The sequence below is a fragment of the Rhizophagus irregularis genome, chromosome 1, assembly GCF_026210795.1.
Source record: "Rhizophagus irregularis chromosome 1, complete sequence".
In the NCBI taxonomy this organism is placed as follows: Eukaryota; Fungi; Glomeromycota; class Glomeromycetes; order Glomerales; family Glomeraceae; genus Rhizophagus; species Rhizophagus irregularis.
In genome coordinates this window covers 2,797,226-2,823,081 of record NC_089429.1, presented here as the reverse complement: position 1 = coordinate 2,823,081, position 25,856 = coordinate 2,797,226, and the positions used below count along the sequence as shown (strand labels likewise).

Here is a 25,856-nt window from a genome sequence, read left to right as displayed (position 1 = left end):
GCACCCGTGATTTGCGCAGCTGATGCGAACACACAAGAAAAAAATTTTTTTTTTTTTTTTTTGATTTAACCAATCGTTCTAACGTGTTCTAACGTCTAACCAATCGTTCCAACGTCAAACCAATCGTTCAAACCTTTGGCTAAGTGTTTTTGACAAGTAAGAATATTGAAATTGTTAAGTTTTATTACTGTTTTTTTTATATAAATTTTTATTATTTTCGCAAAAACATGTACACGTTTGTTAATTTCTTTTCTCAAAGTTTTTACCAAACAAATTCTACTCTCACTCCACCTCCTTCACCAACCACTGCTTCCACTTTACAACACGAATGTAATATTTGTAAGACTTCATTCAAAAGTCAGTCTGGATTAACGCGTCATAACACTATTGTACAAAAATACAATACAAGGCGCGAAGGATTGTACGAATTACCTCTGGAGGCAATAAAAGAGTTCAAGGCACAGCTTGTTCATATTATTCAAGGTAAACTAAAAGGACATTTTTCTCAGTCGGGTAAACAAACTATTTATTTACCTTGTCTGGAAAGCTTATTTTTTGGAGTATTTGAAGGTTATATTCATTATTATAGCGTTCGGACTGGTAGTTATAAGTGTTATTTCCAAGGTCCAGACGCATATACACAAATAGCTAATTTATTTGATAATCCAAATTGGGGGCGTAAATTTTTTGATAATAATCAACAAACTTTTGTTGTATTATTTGATGCACTAGCTGAATCAGACGCTAATCAAGAAAGTCTCTTTAATCAAGTTGGTAATTGGATTCCAAAAAATAGGTTAAAAAGATTTAATTTACCTAAATTAACAGTTGAGTGGAAATATAAGAAAAGTAGGGAAGATGCAAAAAAAAATAGAACATCAGCAGGATATATTAGTTTAAGATTTTGTGCACAACAAATATAAATATATATACTTATAGAAAATATTAACAAAAATTTGTAGAATTTATTATGTATCATATTTACAATTTACATAAATAAAACAGTTTGTATATACACGGATTTTTAATTTTTTAATTTTTTTTTAACGTGAATATGTTGTGGTTTGGGGTATTTATCTATGGTACACTTTTAAGCAAAATACAATGATCTATTTTCATAATGTAAAATTTTGAAAATGGCTCCATGCCTTTTCCACCATCTTTCATTGTTTTTCGAAAAAATGCAGAAACTTGATCATGATTTTTCTTCTCCACTGGACTACAAGAAAAAGCACCTAATCCAAATTTCTGATGCCATTCCACAAATTCAGGTAAATGATTGACTAAAACGTGCATATACGGCATTACATCTTTTGGACGATATAACCCATCTTAAAGTTAATAGTATTAGGCTCTCCTTGGGAAGGAGTAAGAAATAAATCCAACCATTCTTTTGTTTGATTTGCAAATTGAGACGGATTGGTCTTATTAGATTTCATATTAATATAGAGTTGATAAAAATCTCGCCATAAACGATTAATCAAAAATGCATGCTCCTCATTAAAAACAACTCCAAAATTGAAATTTTTTAATACAATTTCTTTGTCACCTTCCATTAGCGAAGTATAGGACTGGTTTTGTGTTCCCTGTTCCTGCCAGAAACCAAATGAGATTTTAATTCTATTCATTTCTGCAATTATTTTTGTTCTTGTTAATTCATTAAATTGATTTTTCATTTTAAGTTCTTGAATTGCTAAATCCCATAACTAATGTTCCAAAAAAAATCCGATCTGATCCGTATCCGCGGATCTGATCCGAGACAGATCAGATCGAATCATAGATTTTATGATCCGTGATCCGATCCGAATCAAAAAAATTTGATCCGATTCGGATCGAATCAAATCGGATCAACAATTCATACAAATCAGATCAGATCAGATTCAGATTTGACGATCCGATCGATCCTGACGGATCAGATCAAAAAGCCTTTTTTCATAAAAATAAGATGAAAAAATGCCCTGTTATTAAATTGAAAACGTTGCAATTGTTAAGTTAATTGTTAAAAACGCTTTCGCAACATTTTTATTAAAATATTAAAAAACCGTTGCGAAATGGTTTTTTTTCATTAAATTGAAATAAAAAAACGTTTCGCAACGTTTTTTATTAAAATATTAAAAAACCGTTGCGAAACGGTTTTTTTTCATTAAATTGAAATAAAAACGTTTCGCAATGTTTTTTTATTAAAATATTAAAAAACTGTTGCGAAACGGTTTTTTTCATTAAATTGAAATAAAAAAACGTTTTGCAACGTTTTTTTATTAAAATGATTAAAAACTGTTGCGAAATGGTTTTTTTTCATTAAATTGAAATAAAAAAACGTTTCGCAACGTTTTTTTATTAAAATATTAAAAAACCGTTGCAAAAGCGGTTTTTTTCATTAAATTGAAATAAAAAACGTTTCACAACATTTTTTATTAAAATGATTAAAAACCGCATTCATGAAACGGTTTTTTTCTTAAAGTTGAAATAAAAAACGTTTCGCAACGCTTTTTATTAAAATATTAAAAAACCAAGTGCGAAACGGCTTTTTTTCATTAAATTGAAATAAAAACGTTTCTCAGCGTTTTTTATTAAAATATTAAAAAACCGTTGCGAAACGGTTTTTTTCATTAAATTGAAATAAAAAAGCGTTTCGCAACGTTTTTTATCAAAATATTAAAAAACCGTTGTGAAAACGGTTTTTTTTCATTAAATTATAAAAAAAACGTTTTGCAACGCTTTTTTATCAAAATATTAAAAAACCGGTGCGAAACGGTTTTTTTTTCATTAAATTGAAATAAAAAACGTTTCGCAACATTTTTTTATCAAAATATTAAAAAACTGCCGTAACTGGTTTTTTTTCATTAAATTGCAATAAAAAACGTTTCGCAAACGTTTTTATTAAAATATTAAAAAACCGCGTAAACGGTTTTTTTCGTTTAAAATTGAAATAAAAAACATTTCGCAACATTTTTTATTAAAATAATTGAAAACCCGTTGCGAAACAGTTTTTTTTCATTAAATTGAAATAAAAAAACGTTTCGCAACGTTTTTTTATTAAAATAATTAAAAACTGTTGCGAAACGGTTTTTTTTATTCGTTAAATTGGAATAAAAACGTTTCGCAGTTTTTATTAAAATGATTAAAAACCGTTACGGAACGGTTTTTTTCATTAAATTGAATAAAAAAATGTTTTGCAAACGCTTTTTTTATTAAAATATTAAAAACCGCTGATGAAACGGTTTTTTTTATTAAATTAAATTGGAATAAAAACGCTTTGCAACGCTTTTTATTAAAATGATTAAAAAACTGTTTCGAACGGTTTTTTTTCATTAAATTGAAATAAAAAACGCTTTCAACGCTTTTTATTAAAATATTAAAAAACCGCTGCGAAACCGCTTTTTTTCATTAAATGAAAATAAAAAACGCTTTCGCAACATTTTTTTTATTAAAATATTAAAAAACCATTGCGAACCGGTTTTTTTTCATTAAATTGAAATAAAACGTTTCTCAACGTTTTTTTATTAAAATATTAAAAAACCGGTGCGAAACGGTTTTTTTCGTTAAATTGAAACAAAAAAACGTTTCTTCAACGTTTTTATCAAATATTAAAACGTTGTGAAACGGTTTTTTCATTAAATTGAAATAAAACGTTTCGCAACGTTTTTTATCAAAATATTAAAAAACTGGTGCGAAACGGTTTTTTTCATTAAATTGAAATAAAACGTTTCGCAAGCGTTTTTATCAAAATATTAAAAAACCGTTGCGAACTGGTTTTTTTTCATTAAATTGCAATAAAAAACGTTTCGCAAACGTTTTTTATTAAAATATTAAAAAACCGTTGCGAAACGGTTTTTTTGTTAAAAATTGAAATAAAAAACATTTCGCAACATTTTTTATTAAAATAATTGAAAACCCGTTGCGAAACAGTTTTTTTCATTAAATTGAAATAAAAAAACGTTTCGTTTAATAGCGTTTTTATTAAAATAATTAAAAACTGTTGCGAAACGGTTTTTTTTATTGATTAAATTGGAATAAAAACGTTTCGCAGTTTTTTATTAAAATGATTAAAAAACCGTTACGGAACGGTTTTTTCATTAAATTGAATAAAAAAATGTTTTGCAAACGTTTTTTATTAAAATATTAAAAACCGCTTGTGAAACGGTTTTTTATTCGTTAAATTGGAATAAAAACGTTTCGCAACGTTTTTTATTAAAATGATTAAAAAACTGTTTCGCAACGGTTTTTTTTTCATTAAATTGAAATAAAAAACGTTTCTCAACGTTTTTTTATTAAAATATTAAAAAACCGTTGCGAAACGGTTTTTTTTTTCATTAAATTGAAATAAAAAAACGTTTCGCAACATTTTTTTTATTAAAATATTAAAAAACCATTGCGAACCGGTTTTTTTCATTAAATTGAAATAAAAAAACGTTTCGCAACGTTTTTTTATTAAAATATTAAAAAACCGGTGCGAAACGGTTTTTTTTTCATTAAATTGAAACAAAAAAACGTTTGTAACGTTTTTTTATCAAATATTAAAAAACCGTTGCGAAACGGTTTTTTTCATTAAATTGAAATAAAAAATGTTTCTCAACGTTTTTTATCAAAATATTCCAAAAAACCGTTGCGAACCGGTTTTTTTCATTAAATTGAAATAAAAAAACGTTTCACAACGTTTTTATCAAAATATTAAAAAACCGTTGCGAACTGGTTTTTTTATTAAATGCAATAAAAAAGCGTTTCGTAAAGCGTTTTTATTAAAATATTAAAAAACTGTTGCGAAACGGTTTTTTTTTCGATTAAAAATTGAAATAAAAAACATTTCGCAAGCGTTTTTTATTAAAATAATTGAAAACCCGTTAGAAACAGTTTTTTTCAAATTAAATTGAAATGGCGTTTCGCAACATTTTTTTTATTAAAATAATTAAAAACTTTTGCGAAGCGGTTTTTTTATTCGTTAAATTGGAATAAAAAGCGTTCGCAGTTTTTTATTAAAATCGATTAAAAAACCGTTAGAGCGGTTTTTTCATTAAATTGAATAAAAAAATGTTTTGCAAACGTTTTTTATTAAAATATTAAAAACTGTTGTGAAATGGTTTTTTTATTCGTTAAATTGGAATAAAAGCGTTTCGCGAACGTTTTTATTAAAATGATTAAAAAACTGTTTAGCAACGGTTTTTTTCATTAAATTGAAATAAAAAACGTTTCACAACGTTTTTATTAAAATGATTAAAAAACGTTGCGAAACGGTTTTTTTCATTAAATTGGAATAAAAAACGTTTCGCAACGTTTTTTATTAAATGATTAAAAAACTGTTGCGAAACGGTTTTTTATTCGTTAAATTGAAATCAAAAACGTTACGTAACGTTTTTTAAATAATGGATTCGAGTCAAAATCAGATTCATCCGATTTGATCCGTTTGGAACACTAAGTTGATAATCATGATGTTTATCAACCAACATATGTAGCACCAAAAAATTTTTTTAAAGATTTTCGGTTTATTTTTTTGTAAAGCTAACTATGGACCGAGAAACAACACATGAAGGAAGTTGTCATAATTCTGAGGATGAAATTGATGCGTCCCTACCGGCAACACCAGCAAGAAGATTAAGTAATTTAGAATCGTTAGAAAATGCTCAAAATAATCAAGGCAGTTTTGTATGGAGCCATTTCGAAAAAGATGAAAATTTTAAATATAATAAAAGAGCTACCTGTACTTATTGCAGCAAAACTTATATATGTTCTGGGGTAGTACTACGAATATAACAAAACATTTAAAAAATGTTCATTCTATACAGCAAGAAACTCAGTCAACTGGAGTAAATGTTTTAGAAATGTTAAAAGCACCAAAGGTAAAAATAACTTCTTATTTTATTTTTATTTCATAAATTTTATTTATTAATAGATAATTGTATTATTATTTAGTGGTCGATATGATCATAATGAAATGATAAATAATCTGGTAAAATGGATTGTTATTAAACAACATGCATTTACAATTGCTGAGGAGCCAGAATTTATCAATTTTATACATTCATTACACCCCACTGCGAAAATTCCCAGTGCTGACACAATTAAATCTCATATTTCGAATTTTTATAGAACTGACAGAGAAAAAGTTCAAAATATTTTGTTAAATATTCCAGGAAAAATTTCATTTACAATTGACTGCTGGACCAGTTCTTCAGTCAAATCATTTTTATCAATAACTGCACATTTTATTAATAAGGACTGGAAATTACAACATATACTGTTGGACATTACATTAGATAATGCGTCAAATAATGCAGTATTCATTCGTTTATTAACTAATTGGGCAATAGAAAAAAGAATTTTTTTTGATAAAAATGATAATCATTTTAGGTGTTTTGCCCATGTCATTAATTTAAGTGTTCAAGTAGCATTGACCCAATTGGAAAGTGAAATTTCTAAGGTAAAATTATTATTTAACTTATTTATTATTTTATAAATTCTTTTTTTAATACTAATAAAATTATTATATCTTACAGCTTAGAGATCTTGTTAATAGAATTTGTGCATCTTCTTTACGTCGTGAAAAATTAAAAATGGCATGTAAAAATAATCAATTAAAGGATTTAACACTTATACCTGACGTACCCACAAGGTGGAATTCCACTTACGAAATGATTTCAAGATCATTACAATTAAAAATTGTAAGTTGATTTTTGTAAATATTAAGTTTTTAATAATTTCAATTATTTATTAATTTTAATTATATAATTAGGCCATTGATTCTGTTATCATACACTTAATGATCGTGATCTTAAAAAATATTTACTTACAGAGAATCAATGGGCTGAACTTGAAAAAATTAAGGATTTTTTATTTCTATTTAAAGAAGTAACAACTATAATGTTTGGATTTACTTATCCAACACTTTCTACTACTATTCCTTTATATAATATTCTTATTGATCATGTTGAAAATGTTATTGGAGATGTAAATGTTATTGGAGATGAAAATGAGGAAGTTATTGAAGATGTAGATGATGAATCTGAAGCTAATAGTGGCAACAACAATGAGAATGAATGGAGTCAAATTATAAAAAATGCTGCGAAAATATGCAGATTAAAATTGCTGGAGTATTACAACAAGACAAATTATTCATATTTAATTTCTACTATTTTGGATCCAAGATTGAAATTACAATATTACAAGGATAATGAATGGGGAGATGAATTAATAAATGATATTCAACAAAAGTTAGTATTTTACTAATTATTTATATTATTTACAATTATATATACTAATTTTATAATTTTATTAAATTTTTAGGTTTTTAAGTATGTATAATAAATCATATGCTGTTTCTATTCAATCTGATCAAACTGAAACTCCTAATAAAAAAAAGTCAGTAATGTCCCGTGTATTCAAACGTCATCGTGTGGAAAGTTCTGCTGATGAATACCAAATATATCTTTCTTTACCCCAGCTTGATGGAAATGAAGATCCACTTGAATGGTGGAAGAATAATGAGCAACAATTTCCAAGCTTGCTAAAATGGCACGTGATTTTTTATTAATCAGCCAGTAAAGTACTACGTTAGCAAGTTTTTTCATGGGGAAAAAATTTGATTACTGATAAAAGAAACCGGTTGGTTGGGAAAACTATAAGAATGTGTTTATGTTTAAGGTCGTGGTGGTCGTTATCATTGTTTAACAGTAGTTAGTTTAATAATTTTAATATTTCTTATTTTATCTTTGATAATATCTCTATTATTATAAATAGGTTTAATTCATTTGTAAATAGATTTAATTATAAATAAAGTTTAAATGAAACATAATGTGTAAAGTCAAGCAGACTTGTTAATTGACCATCAATAAATTAAAAGATTAAATCAGAATTTTATGAAAAAACGCTAATTCGGTGCTTTTTTGATAAAAAAAATGAAAAAGACGCTGAAAAACGGCATTTTTTTTCATAAAATGATATGAAAAGATGCCGAAACAGCATCTTTTTTGATAAAAAAAATGAAAAAAATGCCGAAACAGCATCTTTTTTTGATAAAAAAAAATGAAAAAAATGCAGCAAACATACTTTTGATAAAAAAAAATGAAAAAATGCCGTTTCGGTATCTTTTTTCATAAAATAATACGAAAAGATGCTGAAATGGCATCACTTTTCATGAAATAATACGAAAAGATGCTGTTTCGGCATCTTTTTTTGATAAAAAAATGAAAAAAATGCCGTTTCAAAGATCTTTTTCATAAAATAATACGAAAAGATGCCATTTCAGCATCTCTTTTCGCTGAAATAATACGAAAAGATGCGTTTCAGCATCTCTTTTCATGAAATAATACGAAAAGATGCCATTTCGGCATCTTTTTTGATAAAAAATGAAAAAAATGCCATTTCGGCATCTCTTTTCATGAAATAATACAAAAAGATGTCGTTTCGGCATCTTTTTTGATAAAAAAATGAAAAAGATGCGAAACAGCATCTTTTTTGATAAAAAAAAATGAAAGAGATGCCGTTTCAGCATCTTTTTTCATAAAATAATACGAAAAGCCTTGAAACAGCATCTTTTTTGATAAAAAAATGAAAAAAATGCCGTTTCAAAGCATCTTTTCTAAATAATACGAAAATAGTGCGCTTTCGATCTCTTCATAAAATAATAATCGAAAAGATGCCATTTGGCATCTCTTTTCAAATGAAATAATACGAAAAGATGCCGTTTGGCATGCTCTTTTTCAAATGAAATAATACGAAAAGATGCCGTTTCGCATCTCTCATGAATAATACGAAAAGATGCGTTTAAGATCTCTTTTCAAATGAAATAATATGAAAAGATCTTGAAAGCGGCATCTTTTTCGATAAAAATGAAAAAAATGCCGTTTCGGCATCTCTTTTCATGAAATAATATGAAAAGATGCTGAAACGTCATCTTTTTTGATAAAAAAATGAAAAAGATGCAAAATGGCATCTTTTTTGATAAAAAAAATGAAAGAGATGCTGTTTCGGCATCTTTTTTCATAAAATAATACGAAAAGACGCTGAAATGGCATCTTTTTTGATAAAAAAATAAAAAAAAATGCCGTTTCGGCATCTTTTTCATAAAATAATACGAAAAGATGCCGTTTCGGCATCTCTTTTAATGAATTAATATGAAAAGATGCTGCAAAGTTTTATCTTTTTCGATAAAAAAAACAAAAAAATGCTGTTTGGCATCTTTTTCATAAAATAATACGAAAAGATGCGTTTCAACATCTTTTTCATGAAATAATACGAAAAGATGCTGTTTCGACATCTTTTTTGATAAAAAAAAATGAAAAAATGCTGTTTCAGCATCTTTTTCATAAAATAATACGAAAAGATGCCGAATGGCATCTCTTTTTATGAAACAATACGAAAAGATGCCGTTTCAGCATCTTTTTTGTAAAAAAAATGAAAAAGATGCCTTTTCAGCATCTTTTTTCATAAAATAATATGAAAAGATGCTGAAATGTCATTTTTTTCATAATATAACACCGTTTTTTTAACGTTTTTATTTATACATTAACAAAAAAAATGCTTTTCCCAACAGTTTTTAACCGTGTTAGTAAAAAAAGTAGCGAAAAGATATTTATTTAATAAAAAAACGTCTTTCGCAACGTTTTTTAACTGTATTAATGAAAAATGTTGCGAAACGTTTTTATTTGATAATTTACCGATAAAAATCGTTTTCGCAATAGTTTTTAACTGTATTAATAAAAACGTTGCGAAAAATATTTTTTATTTGATAATTTGTCAATAAAAAGTCATTTCGCAACGTCTTATAACTATATTAAAAAAAAATGTTGTGAAAGACTTTTTTATTTGATTTAATTATGAAAACTGATTCGGATCTGGATCGGATCCGGATCGGATCAGATCAAATCAGTTGGGATTCGGATCAGATCGGATCGAATCTAATTCGGATTCGAATCGGATCAGATCGAATCTAATTCAGATCCGAATCGGATCGAATCGAATCTGATTTTATTTGATTCGAATTCGGATCAGATCAGATTTGACTAAAATCCGGTCTGATCCGATCCGTTCAGAACACTAGGTAGTGTTACAAAAAACATGAATAAATCCATAAATATATATTCAATCATGATAAAAATTTATATATAAGTAGATTCGAACCTGCTGAACAACTTTACTTAAGAAGGATTTAAATGTTTCCTTTGACTAATGTGCCTAAATTACGCTCTAAAGTCACAGAACAGATATACGAAATATTAATAAGAAACATTTATAAGTTGTAATATTACAAAAAAATAATAATAGCTTTATCCATACATTATTTCAAAAATTTTTGTTTTTTTAGTTTTTTTTATATACATCTATCTATATATTAAAAAACACTGCAATCATGTGGGCGTTATGTTTAGATTAATCATATAAATAAGTCATTTGAATTGTGTAACCCTACTCCTATTCGTCGCAAATATTACACAAGACCAAAAAAGGAAATTTTATTTCTGGCGAAAAACTGAAATTTTGGGTTATACAGGATTCCATAAAAGGAAATTGTCAGTTACTCAAATTTCCAAAAAAGGAAATTTGTCTTCTGTTACTTTTCAGAGAAATTAAAAAAATTGTGTTGCTCAAATTTCCAAAAAAGGAAATTCTTTGCAGATCTTTTAATTCTGGCCGGAATTACATATTAACTGTTGTCGTAGACAACAGGTGAACACTAGTATTTTATAAAAAAAATTATATATAAATATATATATGTCATAAAATAAATTGCTTAGCAGTGTAAAAAATTTATGGGTTAGATAAAAGTTTGCTTAGCAGACATGAAAAATATTTGCTTATTGACCTTAGTAAATTTTGAATTTTTTATCTGACCTATATATATATTGTTTGAGGTCCTGTCTGGACCCTAGAATTTGTTATAACAAGAGTTAACTGTATATTTAAATATATATATATATATATATTTTTTAAATGATTTATATATGCTTTATTGATATTAAGTTTATATATCATACAAACAAATTACCATGAACTATATTCACCCAGAAGGATGCAATCATCAAAATTATATATCTAAATATAAATATAAGTAATTTAATTATTTTTATATATAATTACTATAATACAATTATCTTGACTTCTAGTGATCCAATTTTTAATAAACTTTTTTTTTAATTTATAGTTTTCATTTAGCTCTACAAATATAGCTTTACAAAATAAAAAAAAAGTTTGTTCAAATTGAATTACTAGAAGTCAAAATAATTATATTTATATTATAATAACTATTATTATAATGCAATTATCTTGCTATTTTATTAGAATATATTTGGATTACATAATAATCACAAATATTTTATGAATCACTAGTCGAACGATATCAAATTGGGAACCAATCAGGTGACTGAATTCCACCCGATTGGTCCCTATTTTTTTAAAATTTTTCATCAATCGGTAAACCTGATTGTTGCCAAAAGATGTCGCAAAAGAAGGATACTCAGGTACCAATCGGGATATTCAATAGAGTATAATCGGGTATTAATAGTTACCAATAGGATATTTACTGGATATTTACTATTTAACATATCAGTATACTGATTGATAACTTTTTGATAAATTTATAACAATAAGAAATCTGCCGATTGCATATATTTTTATTTAAATTTATTTGATATTTTACAATAATTACATTTAATAATTTAAATTTATTAATTATTAAAAATACAAAATCAGAAATACTACTAATACTGAAATTTTATCTGGAATCCGGTATCCAGGTTGGAGCAAATTCCCTACAAAAGAAATAAAAAAACATTAAAGAAAGTTTTTTAAAAAAAGTTTCAAAAGTTAAAACTTACTTATAGGATTCTGGTATATACATCTATCAGAGCTGATTCCCTATAATAGAATAATAAAAAAACGTTTATTACCGTTTTTTTACTTATGGGATTCTATGGGATTCGTTATACCGATTCCCTATAATAGAACATTTAAAAAACAACGTTAAAAACGTTTTTTTAATAGTTTCAAAAAAATATTTTTCAAAACTTACCTATGGGATTCGTTATACCGATTCTCTATAAAAGAATTAAAAAAAAAACGTTAACGTTTTTTTAATAGTTTCGAAAAAATATTTTTTGAAACTTACCTATGGGATTCGTTATAACCGATTTCCTATAATAGAATAATAAAAAAACGTTAGTTAACATTTTTTTAATAGTTTCGAAAAATAATTTTTAAAACTTACCTATGGGATTCGTTATAACAGATTCCCTATAATTGAATATTAAAAAAAAACGTTTTAAAAAAATGTTAAAACGGTTTTTAATAGTTTTGAAAAATTATTTTTCGAAACTAACCTATGGGATTCGTTGTAACCGATTCCCTATATTTGAATAATAAAAAAAACGTTAAAAACATTTTTTAATAGTTTTGAAAAATTATTTTTCGAAACTAATCTATGAGATTCGTTATAACCGATTCCCTATAATTGTATATTAAAAAAAAAGAGTTTCAAAAAATTTTTTCAAAACTCACCTATGGGATTCGTTGTAACCGATTCCCTATAATAGTGTATTAGAAAAAAAATGTTAAAACCGTTTTTTAATAGTTTTGAAAAAGAATTTTTCAAAACTCACCTATGGGATTTGTTATAACCGATTCCCTATAATTGAATAATAAAAAAAAATGAGTTTTGAAAAATTATTTTTCAAAACTCACCTATGGGATTCGTTGTAACCGATTCCCTATAATAGTATATTAGAAAAAAAATGTTAAAAACGTTTTTTAATAGTTTCGAAAAATTATTTTTCAAAATTAACCTATGGGATTCGTTATAACCGATTCCCTACAATTGAATAATAAAAAAAAATGAGTTTTGAAAAATTATTTTTTAAAACTCACCTATGGGATTCATTATAGCTGATTCCCTATAATTGAATATTAAAAAAAAGTGAGTTTTGAAAAATTATTTTTCGAAACTCACCTATGGGATTCGTTATAATCGATTTCCTACAATAAAATGTTAAAAAAAAATGTTAAAAATCGTTTATTAATATCTTCAAATAAATGGTTTTTTCAGTTTAATAAAGTTTCGAAAGTAAAATGTTTGAAACTTTTGTGGGATTCCGGTATCCAAATCAGAACTAATTTCCTAAAAAAAAAATTTTTTTAAAAGTTTCAAAAGTAAATGTTTGAAAAAAAATGTTAAAGATAGTATGAAATAGTTTAAACTTTTTTTTAAGTTTCAAAAGTAAATGTTCGAAAAAAATGTTAGTGTAAATTTCAATAGTATAAAATAGTTTAATTTTAGTTAAAGAAAAATAGTTTATCAATAATCTAATTGAAACAATAGAAATCAATCGGTAAATTTAAACTGAACGATAGTTATCAATCGGGTATGAACCTGATTGATACCCGATTGAAGTGTACACCAATTTCTAACTTATTGAATAAATCAGGTGACTGATCAAAAAAAAAGTTACCAATCGGGTAGGTACCCGATTGGTCAGCGTTTTACCTGTGTAAAATGAATACCTATTAATTTCACCATTCTAGGGCTCTCAAAATATAGTTCTAGTATATCAATAAAATTCGTATTCTTAGAATGTTTTCTAGTCCCCTCTTTCTTAATAAAATTACTAATTTATTTTCTTGCCTTTGCGCGCCTTCCTGATTATAATCTTGATATAATAAAAATGTATATCTAGTAGTAAGTATGTATAGACCAAGTTATTTTCGCCTGAAAACTTCAAGAATGATAGTTTGACAAATAATGTACTCTAGTCCTTCTTACTTATTTAAATCATAAATTTGTTTTCTTACCTTTGCGCGCCTTCCTGATTATAATTCTGACATAATAAAAATTTACACCTATGGTATGAAAAAAAAATCAGATATAGATAGAGAGTATTACTATGAATGTAAAAAAAAATGGGTATGAATAGGAAGTATTACTATAGGTGTAAAAAAGTCAGATATAAATGTGCGTTTGATATAGAAGAATAAGTATGCTACCTTATTTAATGTATGCTATTATATGAGGCAAATAGGATTACCTCTAGACAAAATAATATGATATAAATGCATATACATGTATATATTAACTTCTAGGATTCTTAACACTAGCTCGTCACTAGCTCATTACTAGTCTGTTACTATCCCATTACTAGCCTGACACTAACCCGTCACTAACCCTGCTCTCCTGCTTCTTCAGTTTTATTTGCTGACAGCTCTAGAAGCAATTCATCAATTTACATCTAAATTAAATCATCGCATTAGCTTTATCCCGAAACCTATTAAAATATGGGTTACATAATAAGTACCAAGTACCAGTGCTTTCACAAAGGCCAGATTCGAGCTAGTCGGCTTCTTACAAACCTTACAGGGGATGCGGGGCCAATGCTCAAAACATCCTTTAGGCTGACGACAAGTCTGTCTACAGACGTATTCAGTCATGAGTAAATAATTGCAATAATATTCACCTATCATGGTAATAAGAAATAAATATTTTATTTTAAACAAAAGTTTTTGCTATATTAATACAAACATTCAAAATTGTTAACTATAAAGATATCGAATTGGCATTAGTTGAGATAATCAAAATAGCATATAGCCAAGGTACAAAAAAATATGATAAAATGGGATTGACATATGTAGGTTATTTGAAAACAATGTGACGTAAAAGGGACCCAGATGATCATTGCAGATATGTAGCAAAGCAACAAGCTCCAAATGAGAAAGCCTATAATGAAAGAATGGCAGATTACAAAGACTGGTATAATGAAGAAGTGTATCAGAGTATCGAAAAGTTATACAAATTATATCTTTTATTTGCGAGCCAAGAAGAGGTTATACAAAAAGATCTATAGAAGAAGTAAACGAAATGCTTAAACTTCATGAATTAGAAATCTAATTCGTAAGCACCCATCTGGATGGCCTTTCGATTTAAAGCTTTTTTCTTACAAAAGATCTTTTTGGGCTATTGCCCTCATCATCTAGCTATTAGCCAGTACAAGACCGGCTGATTTTTTTGCACTAGAGATTCATGAATATGATAAATTTGGGGAGATCAATTACAATTAGTTGCACATCGTCTTCCACTTTCTAATTCACCAGGATTAAGCAAATATCTTATTAAGACATCATGGGATAATCTAGGTTTATCAAACCCAATAGGTCTTTCTTGTGGCTTGGAAGTTTTAGCAAAGACATGTTCTTTTTTTCGAGCTTTAGCAGGAGAAATACCCAGAAGTCGAGTTACAGAATTGTCAAGCTCTACAAGAAAAATTGGAAGGTTTTTTACCCAAGCTCGACAGTGCTTAGTAGAAGGTAATCTCATTTCAACACTATCTTGAATAAAGAATACCCATTCTTGAAGTGTACAATTAAATCTCTCAACAATACCCATAGATTCTTTAGAATTAGCTAGTTGAATTTGGATACCATGTTCGTTCATTAGTATTATACATGCCACTTAAATTATTTTGGGCTGCCATAATTATAAGTAACACAGGTCAAAAAGTGAAAAATCAGGCATCAATCAGTCACCAATCAGTCACCAATCAGTCACCAATCAGCTACCTGATTGGTGACCGATTGGTGCCTGATTTTTAACTTTTCGACCTGTGTAAAATCCCAAATTCAATTATAGCATCCCAAATTATTTTGGCACTTTACATAGTAAATTATATGTAAATTAAATGAATTATGGCATCCCAAATTATAATTATGACATCCCTAAATAATTTGGGCAGCATGTATAATTAGTATGATAACATTACCTTGGAATTCTACGCCCCTATCTACCATTAAAATTTTAACTTTAGACCAGATAATTGGGCATATTCGGGAATTAAAAAGTTTCACAAATCCTTTAGCCACACTAGCAGAATCACGTTTAGTTAATAAAGGATAGGTCCATTTAGTGCGATATTAACCAATTCGGTACGTTGAATAGATTAACTATGATTTGCAGTCAGAAAGATTAAGTATGTTTAACTATGACTGAAATCCAATCAAACAAGACACGCTTAAAATAGGGAGTTCGTTTATAGTGTAAAAGGTTATACTTTATTATAGAACTTTATAATTACAAGAATAATAACTTATAGGAACTAAAGTGAACTGAAGGAACTTAACTTATAACAAAGGAAAATACCAACGTTATTTATATAAAAGTTACTACATATAAAGATATAATAAATATAATAGTTATAATAAATATAAGAAATATAACTAATATAATATTACTTTAAATAACGGGTGGTTAAAATCACTGCAGTCACGTGATATTATCATTATATGTTTATTATTATTAAATTTCGTGTTTATTGTTTAAAAATAGTAAAATTAATTTAAAGATGCTTAGTGCATTATCTAAATTTAATAATGATACACACTATCTATTGTTTCAGTTTATTTATTGTTTATTGTTTAATTGGCTAATTGTGGCTTATGTCTTTTCTTACTCTTCGTTACTCTCCCATTTAGAGTTTCAATCCGTCATCCGACAGATGATCAATCTCTTCTCATTTATTTTTGGAAAGAGACATTTATGTTTCATAATTTATAATTTAGGAACTGCATTCGATGTAAGGTGATCAGACTATGCATTATTTAATTAATTGAACATAAAATAAATGGGGTGAAATCTTAGTCAGATTGAAATTTTCATCTGTCGGATGATATTTTAATCCGTTCCTAATTTCTCCTCACTTTCATTTTTGAAATAAAAGTTTATTTATTAAATTATATACTGTATTATGCTCTTAGGATATCCTTAAAAAAAAATGCTCTTTTATATTAATTAAATGAGCGTACAACTGTCAAAATGTGATTATCCGTCAGATGGCAGATTGGAACTCTACTCCCATTACTCTTCCCCATTAAACACGTTTAAATTATTATTTTGCTGAACACATTACTTTTCTCTATAATCTTTATCCTTTACACTTCAACTGTTTTATTCTTTCATTTGATTTTGCTATTATATACAAGTATGGATAAAGATAAACATAACGAAACATATGTATCTAATATCCTAAATGATCAACTAGAAGGTATAATGTCAGATGAATCTAATATTGACATTAAAGTTGGTACTTCATTTTCTACATGGGAGGATGCAGAAATAAAGCTTAATCAATATGCTAAATTTGCTGGATTTTCCTTGAGAAGAAAACGCGTTGAATCTGATAATAATAGAATTGTGCGATGTCGAACATTTGAATGTTCTTTTTCAGGTAAATCTATTTCTAATCAAATAATTGATATAACTCATCAACGACAACGTTCATCTCAAAAAATTATATGTCCATGGCATATAAATCTTACAATGCCTAAATCATCAACAGAAGTAAGCATCACGAGCATTACTGGTGAACATAATTATAGTATGATCACTGATATACATTTATACGCACCTTATCGCAAATTATCAAATGAAATACTTGAAAAGATCGAATTCTATGTTAATAAAGGAAATATGGAATCTAAACAAATATATCCATTATTGGTTGCAAGTTTTCCAGATCAGTATATTTATAAAAGAGATCTTTACAATGCAATTCAAAAGTTTAAATCGCGGCTACAAATCGACGTGGAGATCTTTCGAATATGATTAACAAATTATTTGAGCTAAGATCGAAGCCTGGGTGGATTATTTACACAAGACTTGATCCTTTTGATAATCGTCTTGTGGGCTTATTCTAGATGTCTCCTAATCAGCATCAATGTCTTTTGCGATATAATGATATTGTACAAATTGATAATACATGCCAAACCAATTGGTTTGATATGTATTTAACTCTTTTAGTCATAGTTGATAATAATACTAAAAGCCGTCTTGTTGCTCAATGTTTATCAGAAGATGGGACAATTGAAAGTTATGAATGGTTTCTTGATTGTCTTCTTCAAACAACTAATAATAATCCGCCTACTTGCTTATTTTCTGATGCAGATCCTGCTTTAATAAATGCAGTGACATCAAAATTCCCTGAATCACATCATTTTCTTTGCATTTTTCACATTCAAGAAAACCTACGAAAAAATTTAGCAGGTAAATTAGGCAAAGAATACCAATCATTTTATAAGGAATTTCTACATACCCGAAATAGTCTATTTGTGAATGATTTTCACCGGCGTTGGACACGATTACTTGAAAAATATTCACAAACCCAAGAGTATCTTAATCGAACTTTGAATAATTGTTATCAAACATGGGCAAGATGCTATCAAACTAAGTGTTTTACAGCGGGTATTTAAAGTACACAAAGGGTTGAAGTTATGAACCATTTAATTAAAGAAAGCACCAGTAGTACTACTTCACTGTGTAATTTACATATTCAAATTCAAAAATTATTAAACAATAAAGCACAATGGGCTCGACATAATGCATATCTTCAAAGTCTTCCAACTAACCAGGTACCTTCAATTATTGAACCCATATTTCCTAAGGTTGTTGAATTAATGAAGAAATATTTAACTCCTCATATTTTGTCAGTTCAACAACAACAAATTCTTGGTTCTTTGTTATATTGTACTAAGATTATTTCTAAAGAGTCAATTAATACAATAAAGGTATGAAACTTTAAAAATTTAGTGTTTTGAGATTTGTAACGAAGTGAAAAAAAAGCCACTGATGTCATATAACTATATGCGAAATGTTACATTTCTTAATTAGGATGATGATCAATGTAACTATAATGAAGGATTTCTTGAAGATCATTTGAATAGACCGCAAACTTCTCTATTTTCTTTATTGGAAGAAATAGAACTGTCTGACATTATAGAAATTTGGGAACTTTATAGCCTTACCAAAAAAACCTACAAGCATTATATTATATTATTAATAGATGGTGGTCATTTATGTACTTGTTTGGCTATAATTAATCGTGGACTTGTATGTTTACATTATTTTCAAGTTATGATAAATTCAAAGGTGGCGAAATTTAACATTGGTCTTATTGCCAGACGATGGTATATAGAGGATATTCAAGATCAATACATTCAAGCAAATTTACAAGATGAAACTGTTGGAATAGTAACACAGTTTCAACAAGATGATAACAATACTGCTTTAGTAACTGATTTGCATATATTTAAGCAACTTAGAATACCAGACGTATTTACAAATAATATTAAACAATGTTTACAAAGGAAAGTTAAGTATGCATATGGGTTTGGAAAGATGAAGAAAGCTCTTAATTTAGCTCTTGATTTGGGATGTGAAAATGAAATTATTGATATGATTAATAAGTTTATTAATTGCAAGAAAAATATTATTAAAGATCAAACGAACGATAAAAACAATGAAGAAAATCTACAGATTTTAGATCCTATAGTTCAGAAATGACTTGGACATCCACCAAATAAACGGATTAAGCAGCTCGTACAAATTCACGTCATGTTAGTACAAAAAATAGTGCAATAAATCCATCTGATCCTAACTTGTATGTATGTGAAGTGCAACAACATCCTCAGACAAGCGTCTTCATCAAGAACACCTTTTAATGTACTTGATACCAATACTAGTAGTGATTTTAATACACAAAGACAAGAAAGGAGCGAAAATACATCAAATTGGAAAACCTATATATGTAAAGTTTGTGGGGAACCAGGTCACAATGCTAGGACATGTAATAAACAAAATCAATGATATATAGCCAATTAAATTTAGTTATAATATTGATTTTTGTACTTTGTCTTTTATTAAAAAAAAATAAAATTTTTTTGATCGTAAAAAATGTTGAAGTCACATGATTTTTATAATGTCATGTGATACCGGTGATGTTAACCACCGGTTATACAGTCTAACCTCGATATACCGATATTCGATATACCGATATACTATTAAAAACTTGATATACCGATAAAATTTTATTTTCCCACTATATGTGAGGATATATAAATATCGGTATAACTTTGATATAACGATATTTAGGTTTGACTGTAGTTATAAAAATTCTAATAAATATATCTAATATAATAAATATAATAAATAAATTAAATATAATACATAAATAAAATAATTATATCGATTATATTAAATATAATTAATATAATAAATAGGAGTTTGCCATTTATCGCCGGCGGCGATCAGCCCCCACATCTGACTAATCAATCACATGTCACGAAATCTGGCGCAGTATATCGTAAAAAAATTCGCGTTCGTGTTACTACTTCTCTTTCACGATTTACAAAGACTCTTTCGTTATGTCGGTGTCAATGAAATCACATTTAGGTAAATAAGTAGATCACATTTACACTTTTTTCTAGCAGTATTAATTGATTGTAATTTTCAGATATGTTCTGCGATTCGTATTTCAATGATACTCCTCCTTCAGATTGGTCATATCTGAGTTTTTTAGAAACGTTAAAACCGGTATTTATGTCTACTGATCAAGACGTGTCACTCTCTGAGAACTCCGCTTTGCGAAAGCGATATCGTAATGTTCTAAAAAGAATTGTGTCTGAGAAACGAGATAATGAGCAAGTTAAAGTTGCGACTTCACTATTACAGAAGGTACTTAATCTCCATTTTCTTAAACAGGAGTTGCATAGCCTTGGAGGGGTGCCGTTCCTACTCCGAGGTATGGGGTGCCGTTCCTACAATGTAATATCCTGTTTCGAACAGCTCGGGGGGTGCCGTTCCTACCCGGGTGATGGGTGCCGTTCCTAGTTCGTAATTGTGACTGTAATTGTAATTGTAAATCTTCTATTCATACTCGTCAAAATTTTAACTTTCCATTCTTTTTTTGTAAGGATGAAACACATGGGATAAAGGAATTCTGGGAAAACATTAATCTCGATAAAAAGTGGCAAGAGAACGGGTGTGTTTTATTGTTTTTAACTTTTGATTATATTCTTGTTAACCTGTTATCTCCCTAGTGCATGTGATTTTGTGATTTTTTCCTCTTGATCAGAATAACATATTCTCATCATTCCAAAAAAGTCGTTTCATTTTATTTGGAGTAACATGATACTATGCTTTCATTCGTCAATGAGAAAATGAACCTCCAGTTTTTTCAGTTTCAGAAATATCAAGAGATATGTTAGATCATAGCATGATTAATTAATTTGATCAATATACTGTAATGATTAATCGAATAATAATGATAACCTAGCTAATGAGAAGAAAAATAAGAAATCATGTGACATCCTGACCAATGGTCAGCAACCTTTGCCAAGAAAAATGTTTCTTTTTTTTCGAATTTCAGTATGGGATCAAGGGAGGTGAAATCTGATTGGCCGATCATCTCGTGATTTATAGAACTTCGCACAGGGATCTAGGGTGATACATGTGATATGATATACGTCATGCCACAAACCGATTTAGCCAGGCGCATGTAAATATAAAATTAGCTTAGCCCGAGATATGACCCTATATAAATCCTGTAATCGAATAAAAATGAATCCGATATTTTATTATAATATAGTTGTTACAAACTGTTATAAATCACTATAAATCGATAAAAAACAGTGAAATAGCTATAAATATCTTAACCAGTAAATTTGAATGGTGTTATTGTCTAGTATAGGTTGATAAAGAATCAATACAACATACCGAAATTGCTTAAAAATGCTATAATTACTATAAACTATTAAAACACTAATATGGATTTAGATAGTAGAGCCTATTCTAAGCTTAGTTCACTTAGTCATGATAATACAAACTTTGAAAAATATCAAAGAATATTAGAAGCATTAAGGCTTTTAGGTAGTCAATATGATCATGAAACACCAGAAATGTGATGCTCTCACATTCGTGATCCATTTAGGAAAATACTAGAAGAGAACCCAAGAATCCTTTCTAAGAATGGATAGATTACAATGTATGGAAAGCTATATATAGATGATAGGATTCATAATCGTCCAACCAATTATATATATTGCAGTATATGTGACTCCTTAGTTTTCACACCTGCAAATAGTCTTTTTGAGGATCGCTATAGAGATAACCACTTGAAGAGATGTATTTCTGGAAATACTATTTCGAATGAACATGCAAGAAGAAATGAAATTCTCAAATCTATTGATACAAAGGAATTTCAGATCTGGCAATATAAACAATACATATTACAAGAAGAGGCTAAAATTAATCGTCTCTGTCTACTCCCAATCTACCTCACACTCAGAAAAGGATAAGTTGGCATTGGTATCATATGATTATGATACTCATTTAATCAGCTATGAAGCTTACCTTTCAGCCAAAGCAACTATAGCAGAAAATACTATACCAAGTACTCCAAAATTTGAGCCAGCTTGTATTTCTGTTACCTCTGCTGGTAACCAAGAAATGATTCCACCAACTTCTTATCAGTCATCAAATTGCAAAAGTGATACAGGCGAAATATTTATCTAGTCTCGGTATGCAAAACAGCCAAAAGGTACTGTGTTGAGATTGAAGAATGAAACACTAATCACAATTGTCTAACTGACTTGACTGATTCTGAGAAATATTCTACATTATAGACTATTGCTTTTAACTGAAAATTAGTATTATTTAACCAAAAGTACAATGTATGTATAACTTATTCTTTATTTTTTACGCTAAATAATCTGCATACATGATCGCCTAGTAAAATTAGTCGAAGGCGTTATACATGAAATGTATCACCTCTGCCAAATTTTCCAGATTAGTTCTTAACCCAGATCCCAGTTAAGATCATATGCTTTCTGAGGATCTATATAAATTGATCCAAGGGGTTTTCTCATTCTCTTTTATAATCACGAAAAAAGAATGTCATTTTGCAGATCTCACTCAAGGCAGAAAAGAATATGTGAAGAACATAAAGCTGAGCTGAAAGAAGAGAACTTTCATCTTCGTAGTGAATTGCAGATAGAAGTTGATACTAATCGTCAGAATGAGAGACGAATTAATCAATTAGAACAGAATTATGCCTGATGTGAGAAAGAAATTCAAGATCTCAATAGGGAGATAGAGCGCCTTGAAAATGCTTCAAAAGAAGAGATAGTAGAGTTAAAATCTGAAATCTCTACCCTAAAAAGTTAGCTATATCAAGCTAGAAAAGATGTGCGAGATAAGGGAAAATATATTTCTAGTTTAGAAGAGCAGTTAGTAGAATTTGAGAAACAAGTTAAAAAATTGTGATACCAGATCAGAAGCATCTCATCACGAAAAACTTCGCTTGAACGAGGGAATTCTCCAGACTTGTATAATTCTGATGATAATATGGCCACAATCACAGAGCTAGCAAATGCTATAGATGGTTATGTAGATAATAGAACAACAACTAGGGATATTCTTATAGACTAAATAAAAAGAGCTACAAGGCAGATACGCTAAAAAGAAAATAATTTGCATCAGGATTTAGTCTGTAAGCAACGAAGGTATTATGATGCAAAAGCTAAGCGTGATAATGAAATTATACGAAGGCAACTTGCTGAAAGTAGGATAACTAATATTATTGGTGATCTCCATCAATATCAAATTAATACTCAAAACCAGGTAAATAGAATGATAAATAATATGGCAAGAAAACAAGCCCGTATAGGTGTGCTGGTACAAGAAAAATTTGCCTTACAATTATTGTATCAGCGAAATGCCCACCACTTACAGCGAAGTAGAGGAGATATAGGTCTGTTAGAATTTAATCGAGACAGGTTCTATGAATGATACAAGAAATGGAAAAATAAAACCCAAGCAGAGCGTCAGAATAATTTAAATTTACAGGGACAAATTTTGGCGCTTCAGAATAATCCACCTAATCAAGTAAACATGGCAGGAATACCTCATCCATATTTCGACTGGGATGATAGTATCCCAGACTTTCTTGCACAACTTAGACTAGACTTGCAGAATCGGGAAATAGATATAAATGATAATGTAGCAGATTCTCTAACAGGAAGAGATAATACAATAGGACATTTAAGAGCCTGTATGAGAGGAAGGACTTTAGAATGGTTCGATGATGAGATTACTACAAAGCAGAATTGGAAGCTAACTAATTTACTCGATAATACAGGGCAGGCTAACTTAGTTGCAGTAAATGGGCGAACTTCAGTACAGATAGGAGCTAATGCATTAAATGAGGCTGTTGGCCAACCAGAAAATACAATAGTCAAGTTAAGAGCTGTAGAAGATGCTTGGAATGAAGACTGGCGTATAGCAGGTGGTCGTCCTACTAATGCACTAGTCAAAATAAGGCAAATCAGACATGTGATAAATCAGCTGAAAATCAAACTAAATTCAGCTAAAATTCAGAAAATTTACACAATTCGGCATTTCCGATTTAAAACAATCAGAAAATTTACAAAATTCAGCATTTCTGATTTAAAATAATCAGACAATTTACACAATTCGGCATTTCCGATTTATGACAATAAAAATTTGACATTTAATTTAAAATTAGCATATAATAAAATCATTAAACAACATAAATTATGAACTTTAATTAAAGTTAATTCTTATCCTCCCAAACCCAATAAATCCAGATAAATCATAATAAATATAATAAATCATAATAAATTTGACATTTAATTTAATTTATCCTCCCAAACTCGATCAAATACCAATAAATCTGGATAAATCATAATAAATCCAGTTTTAATCTATAAATTGACAAATAAGAATCTATTAGCGAATATGGTATTTTCTATTTATTTGATTTACGGCTAAATACTCTCTTGCATTCCTTTGGTCTGAAATTTGGTAATTTACTGGAATAAATTGAGAATATGATGAACCGGAATAATACAATCACGTGACTCTTGATAAAATTCGGCGCACCATAGCTTAACATTACAAGTATTAATGTCATTATTACTACTGAAATAATATTGAATATTTCTAGAGCCTGCATGTTTATACCATTAGACATAAGCTAAAAAATGCTCAGCAAGACCATTCAGAAGGTCAACTGTATGAGTAAAATAATATTGAACTTGACCAGGGTAAACGTCAACATCATCATCAATCGTTATAAATTTTGCCGTAACAAATAAACTTTTCACATAACGAGATGACATTTTTGAGCCGAATATTTCAGAACCAATTCTGCATCTTCAGAATTGATTCATTCTGACGCAAATAATAATTGAATCTTCGGGTTCTTCTCCAAATGGTTTTTGAAAATTATTTGCTGGGTAGGTCACATTATAATAATCTACCATTATGTCAAGCATTTCACTTGACATTATAACTTTTTCTGAGGAAGGGTCTAGCATTTCTCCTGGAAATGCTTTGCATCCAGCAATCAGAGATTCTTTAATATTTTGCAAGTATAGCAAATATCGCTCCATTTCAACTGAAGTAAATTCGTTGGGTTCTGAAATTGAACCGACTGAAGGTCTGGTATCAAGTATATCGAGACCTTTTGTATCAACTATTTCAGAACTAACAATATTATTAATTTGTTTATCATTCATAATTCAGCGCATGAGCTCTGGTTCAATTTTCTGATGGTTATTAGACAAAGAACCTAAAAAATAAATAAAGGAATGGAATTTAAAATTAATTTTAGAAGAAAAAGGATATTTTTAGAAGTCAGCATCTTACCTAGCACGCCATTCATGCGCTCAAACGAAAAACACCAAAAGGCGTAAAGAGGCCCAAAATCTTTTGCACATTCGTATAAATGGAGCGAAAGGTGAAGGTTCAGAATTATCATATCTCAACCGTAATTTTGCTCAATTATTTTTACGATTTCAACCAATTTTTGGTGAGCTTCATCCATTAAATTGGATTGAACAATTCATCCTACCAAAATCGAGCAAATTCTTACAAAGCGTGTAAGAATCTTCTTATCTACACCAGAAAGATGTTTCCAAAGTGACACTGTGGCATAAATGTTAAAAAATATTCACCACTAATCGGCCGTAAAATTCGCAAAACCTTCGCCACATTCCACCTTTTCTGGGATTAAAGCTCTGAACAGGTCGGTTTG

General features: G+C 28.6%; 8 protein-coding genes across 8 annotated transcripts; 6 read left to right on the top strand and 2 right to left on the bottom strand.

The window, feature by feature from the left end:
* Positions 1-227: 227 nt before the first annotated feature.
* Positions 228-1,028, top strand: OCT59_000571 (uncharacterized protein; the record flags this gene model as incomplete). Its single annotated transcript, XM_066138919.1, has 2 exons — positions 228-483; positions 571-1,028. The coding sequence occupies 2 exons, from the start codon at positions 228-230 to the stop codon at positions 921-923; spliced, it is 609 nt and encodes a 202-aa protein (XP_065988367.1). The 3' UTR covers positions 924-1,028.
* A 276-nt stretch (positions 1,029-1,304) lies between these two features.
* OCT59_000570 (uncharacterized protein) lies at positions 1,305-1,676 on the bottom strand (the record flags this gene model as incomplete). Its single annotated transcript, XM_025328450.2, has 1 exon — positions 1,305-1,676. The coding sequence occupies one exon, from the start codon at positions 1,674-1,676 to the stop codon at positions 1,305-1,307; it is 372 nt and encodes a 123-aa protein (XP_025166591.2).
* Positions 1,677-11,664: 9,988 nt separating this feature from the next.
* OCT59_000569 (uncharacterized protein) lies at positions 11,665-12,158 on the bottom strand (the record flags this gene model as incomplete). The annotated part of the gene is made up of 5 exons (XM_066138918.1): positions 11,665-11,741; positions 11,808-11,847; positions 11,919-11,925; positions 12,002-12,026; positions 12,098-12,158. 5 exons carry the CDS (start codon positions 12,156-12,158, stop codon positions 11,665-11,667), a joined length of 210 nt encoding a protein of 69 aa, XP_065988366.1.
* A 4,790-nt stretch (positions 12,159-16,948) lies between these two features.
* On the top strand, positions 16,949-17,627 carry OCT59_000568 (uncharacterized protein; the record flags this gene model as incomplete). Its single annotated transcript, XM_066138917.1, has 2 exons — positions 16,949-17,305; positions 17,592-17,627. 2 exons carry the CDS (start codon positions 16,949-16,951, stop codon positions 17,625-17,627), a joined length of 393 nt encoding a protein of 130 aa, XP_065988365.1.
* Positions 17,628-18,234: 607 nt separating this feature from the next.
* Positions 18,235-19,303, top strand: OCT59_000567 (uncharacterized protein; the record flags this gene model as incomplete). Its single annotated transcript, XM_066138916.1, has 3 exons — positions 18,235-18,528; positions 18,632-18,809; positions 18,936-19,303. 3 exons carry the CDS (start codon positions 18,235-18,237, stop codon positions 19,301-19,303), a joined length of 840 nt encoding a protein of 279 aa, XP_065988364.1.
* A 951-nt stretch (positions 19,304-20,254) lies between these two features.
* OCT59_000566 (uncharacterized protein) lies at positions 20,255-20,838 on the top strand (the record flags this gene model as incomplete). The annotated part of the gene is made up of 2 exons (XM_066138915.1): positions 20,255-20,473; positions 20,713-20,838. 2 exons carry the CDS (start codon positions 20,255-20,257, stop codon positions 20,836-20,838), a joined length of 345 nt encoding a protein of 114 aa, XP_065988363.1.
* Positions 20,839-21,952: 1,114 nt separating this feature from the next.
* Positions 21,953-22,312, top strand: OCT59_000565 (uncharacterized protein; the record flags this gene model as incomplete). Its single annotated transcript, XM_066138914.1, has 1 exon — positions 21,953-22,312. One exon carries the CDS (start codon positions 21,953-21,955, stop codon positions 22,310-22,312), a length of 360 nt encoding a protein of 119 aa, XP_065988362.1.
* Positions 22,313-23,689: 1,377 nt separating this feature from the next.
* On the top strand, positions 23,690-24,253 carry OCT59_000564 (uncharacterized protein; the record flags this gene model as incomplete). Its single annotated transcript, XM_066138913.1, has 1 exon — positions 23,690-24,253. One exon carries the CDS (start codon positions 23,690-23,692, stop codon positions 24,251-24,253), a length of 564 nt encoding a protein of 187 aa, XP_065988361.1.
* Positions 24,254-25,856: the final 1,603 nt, after the last annotated feature.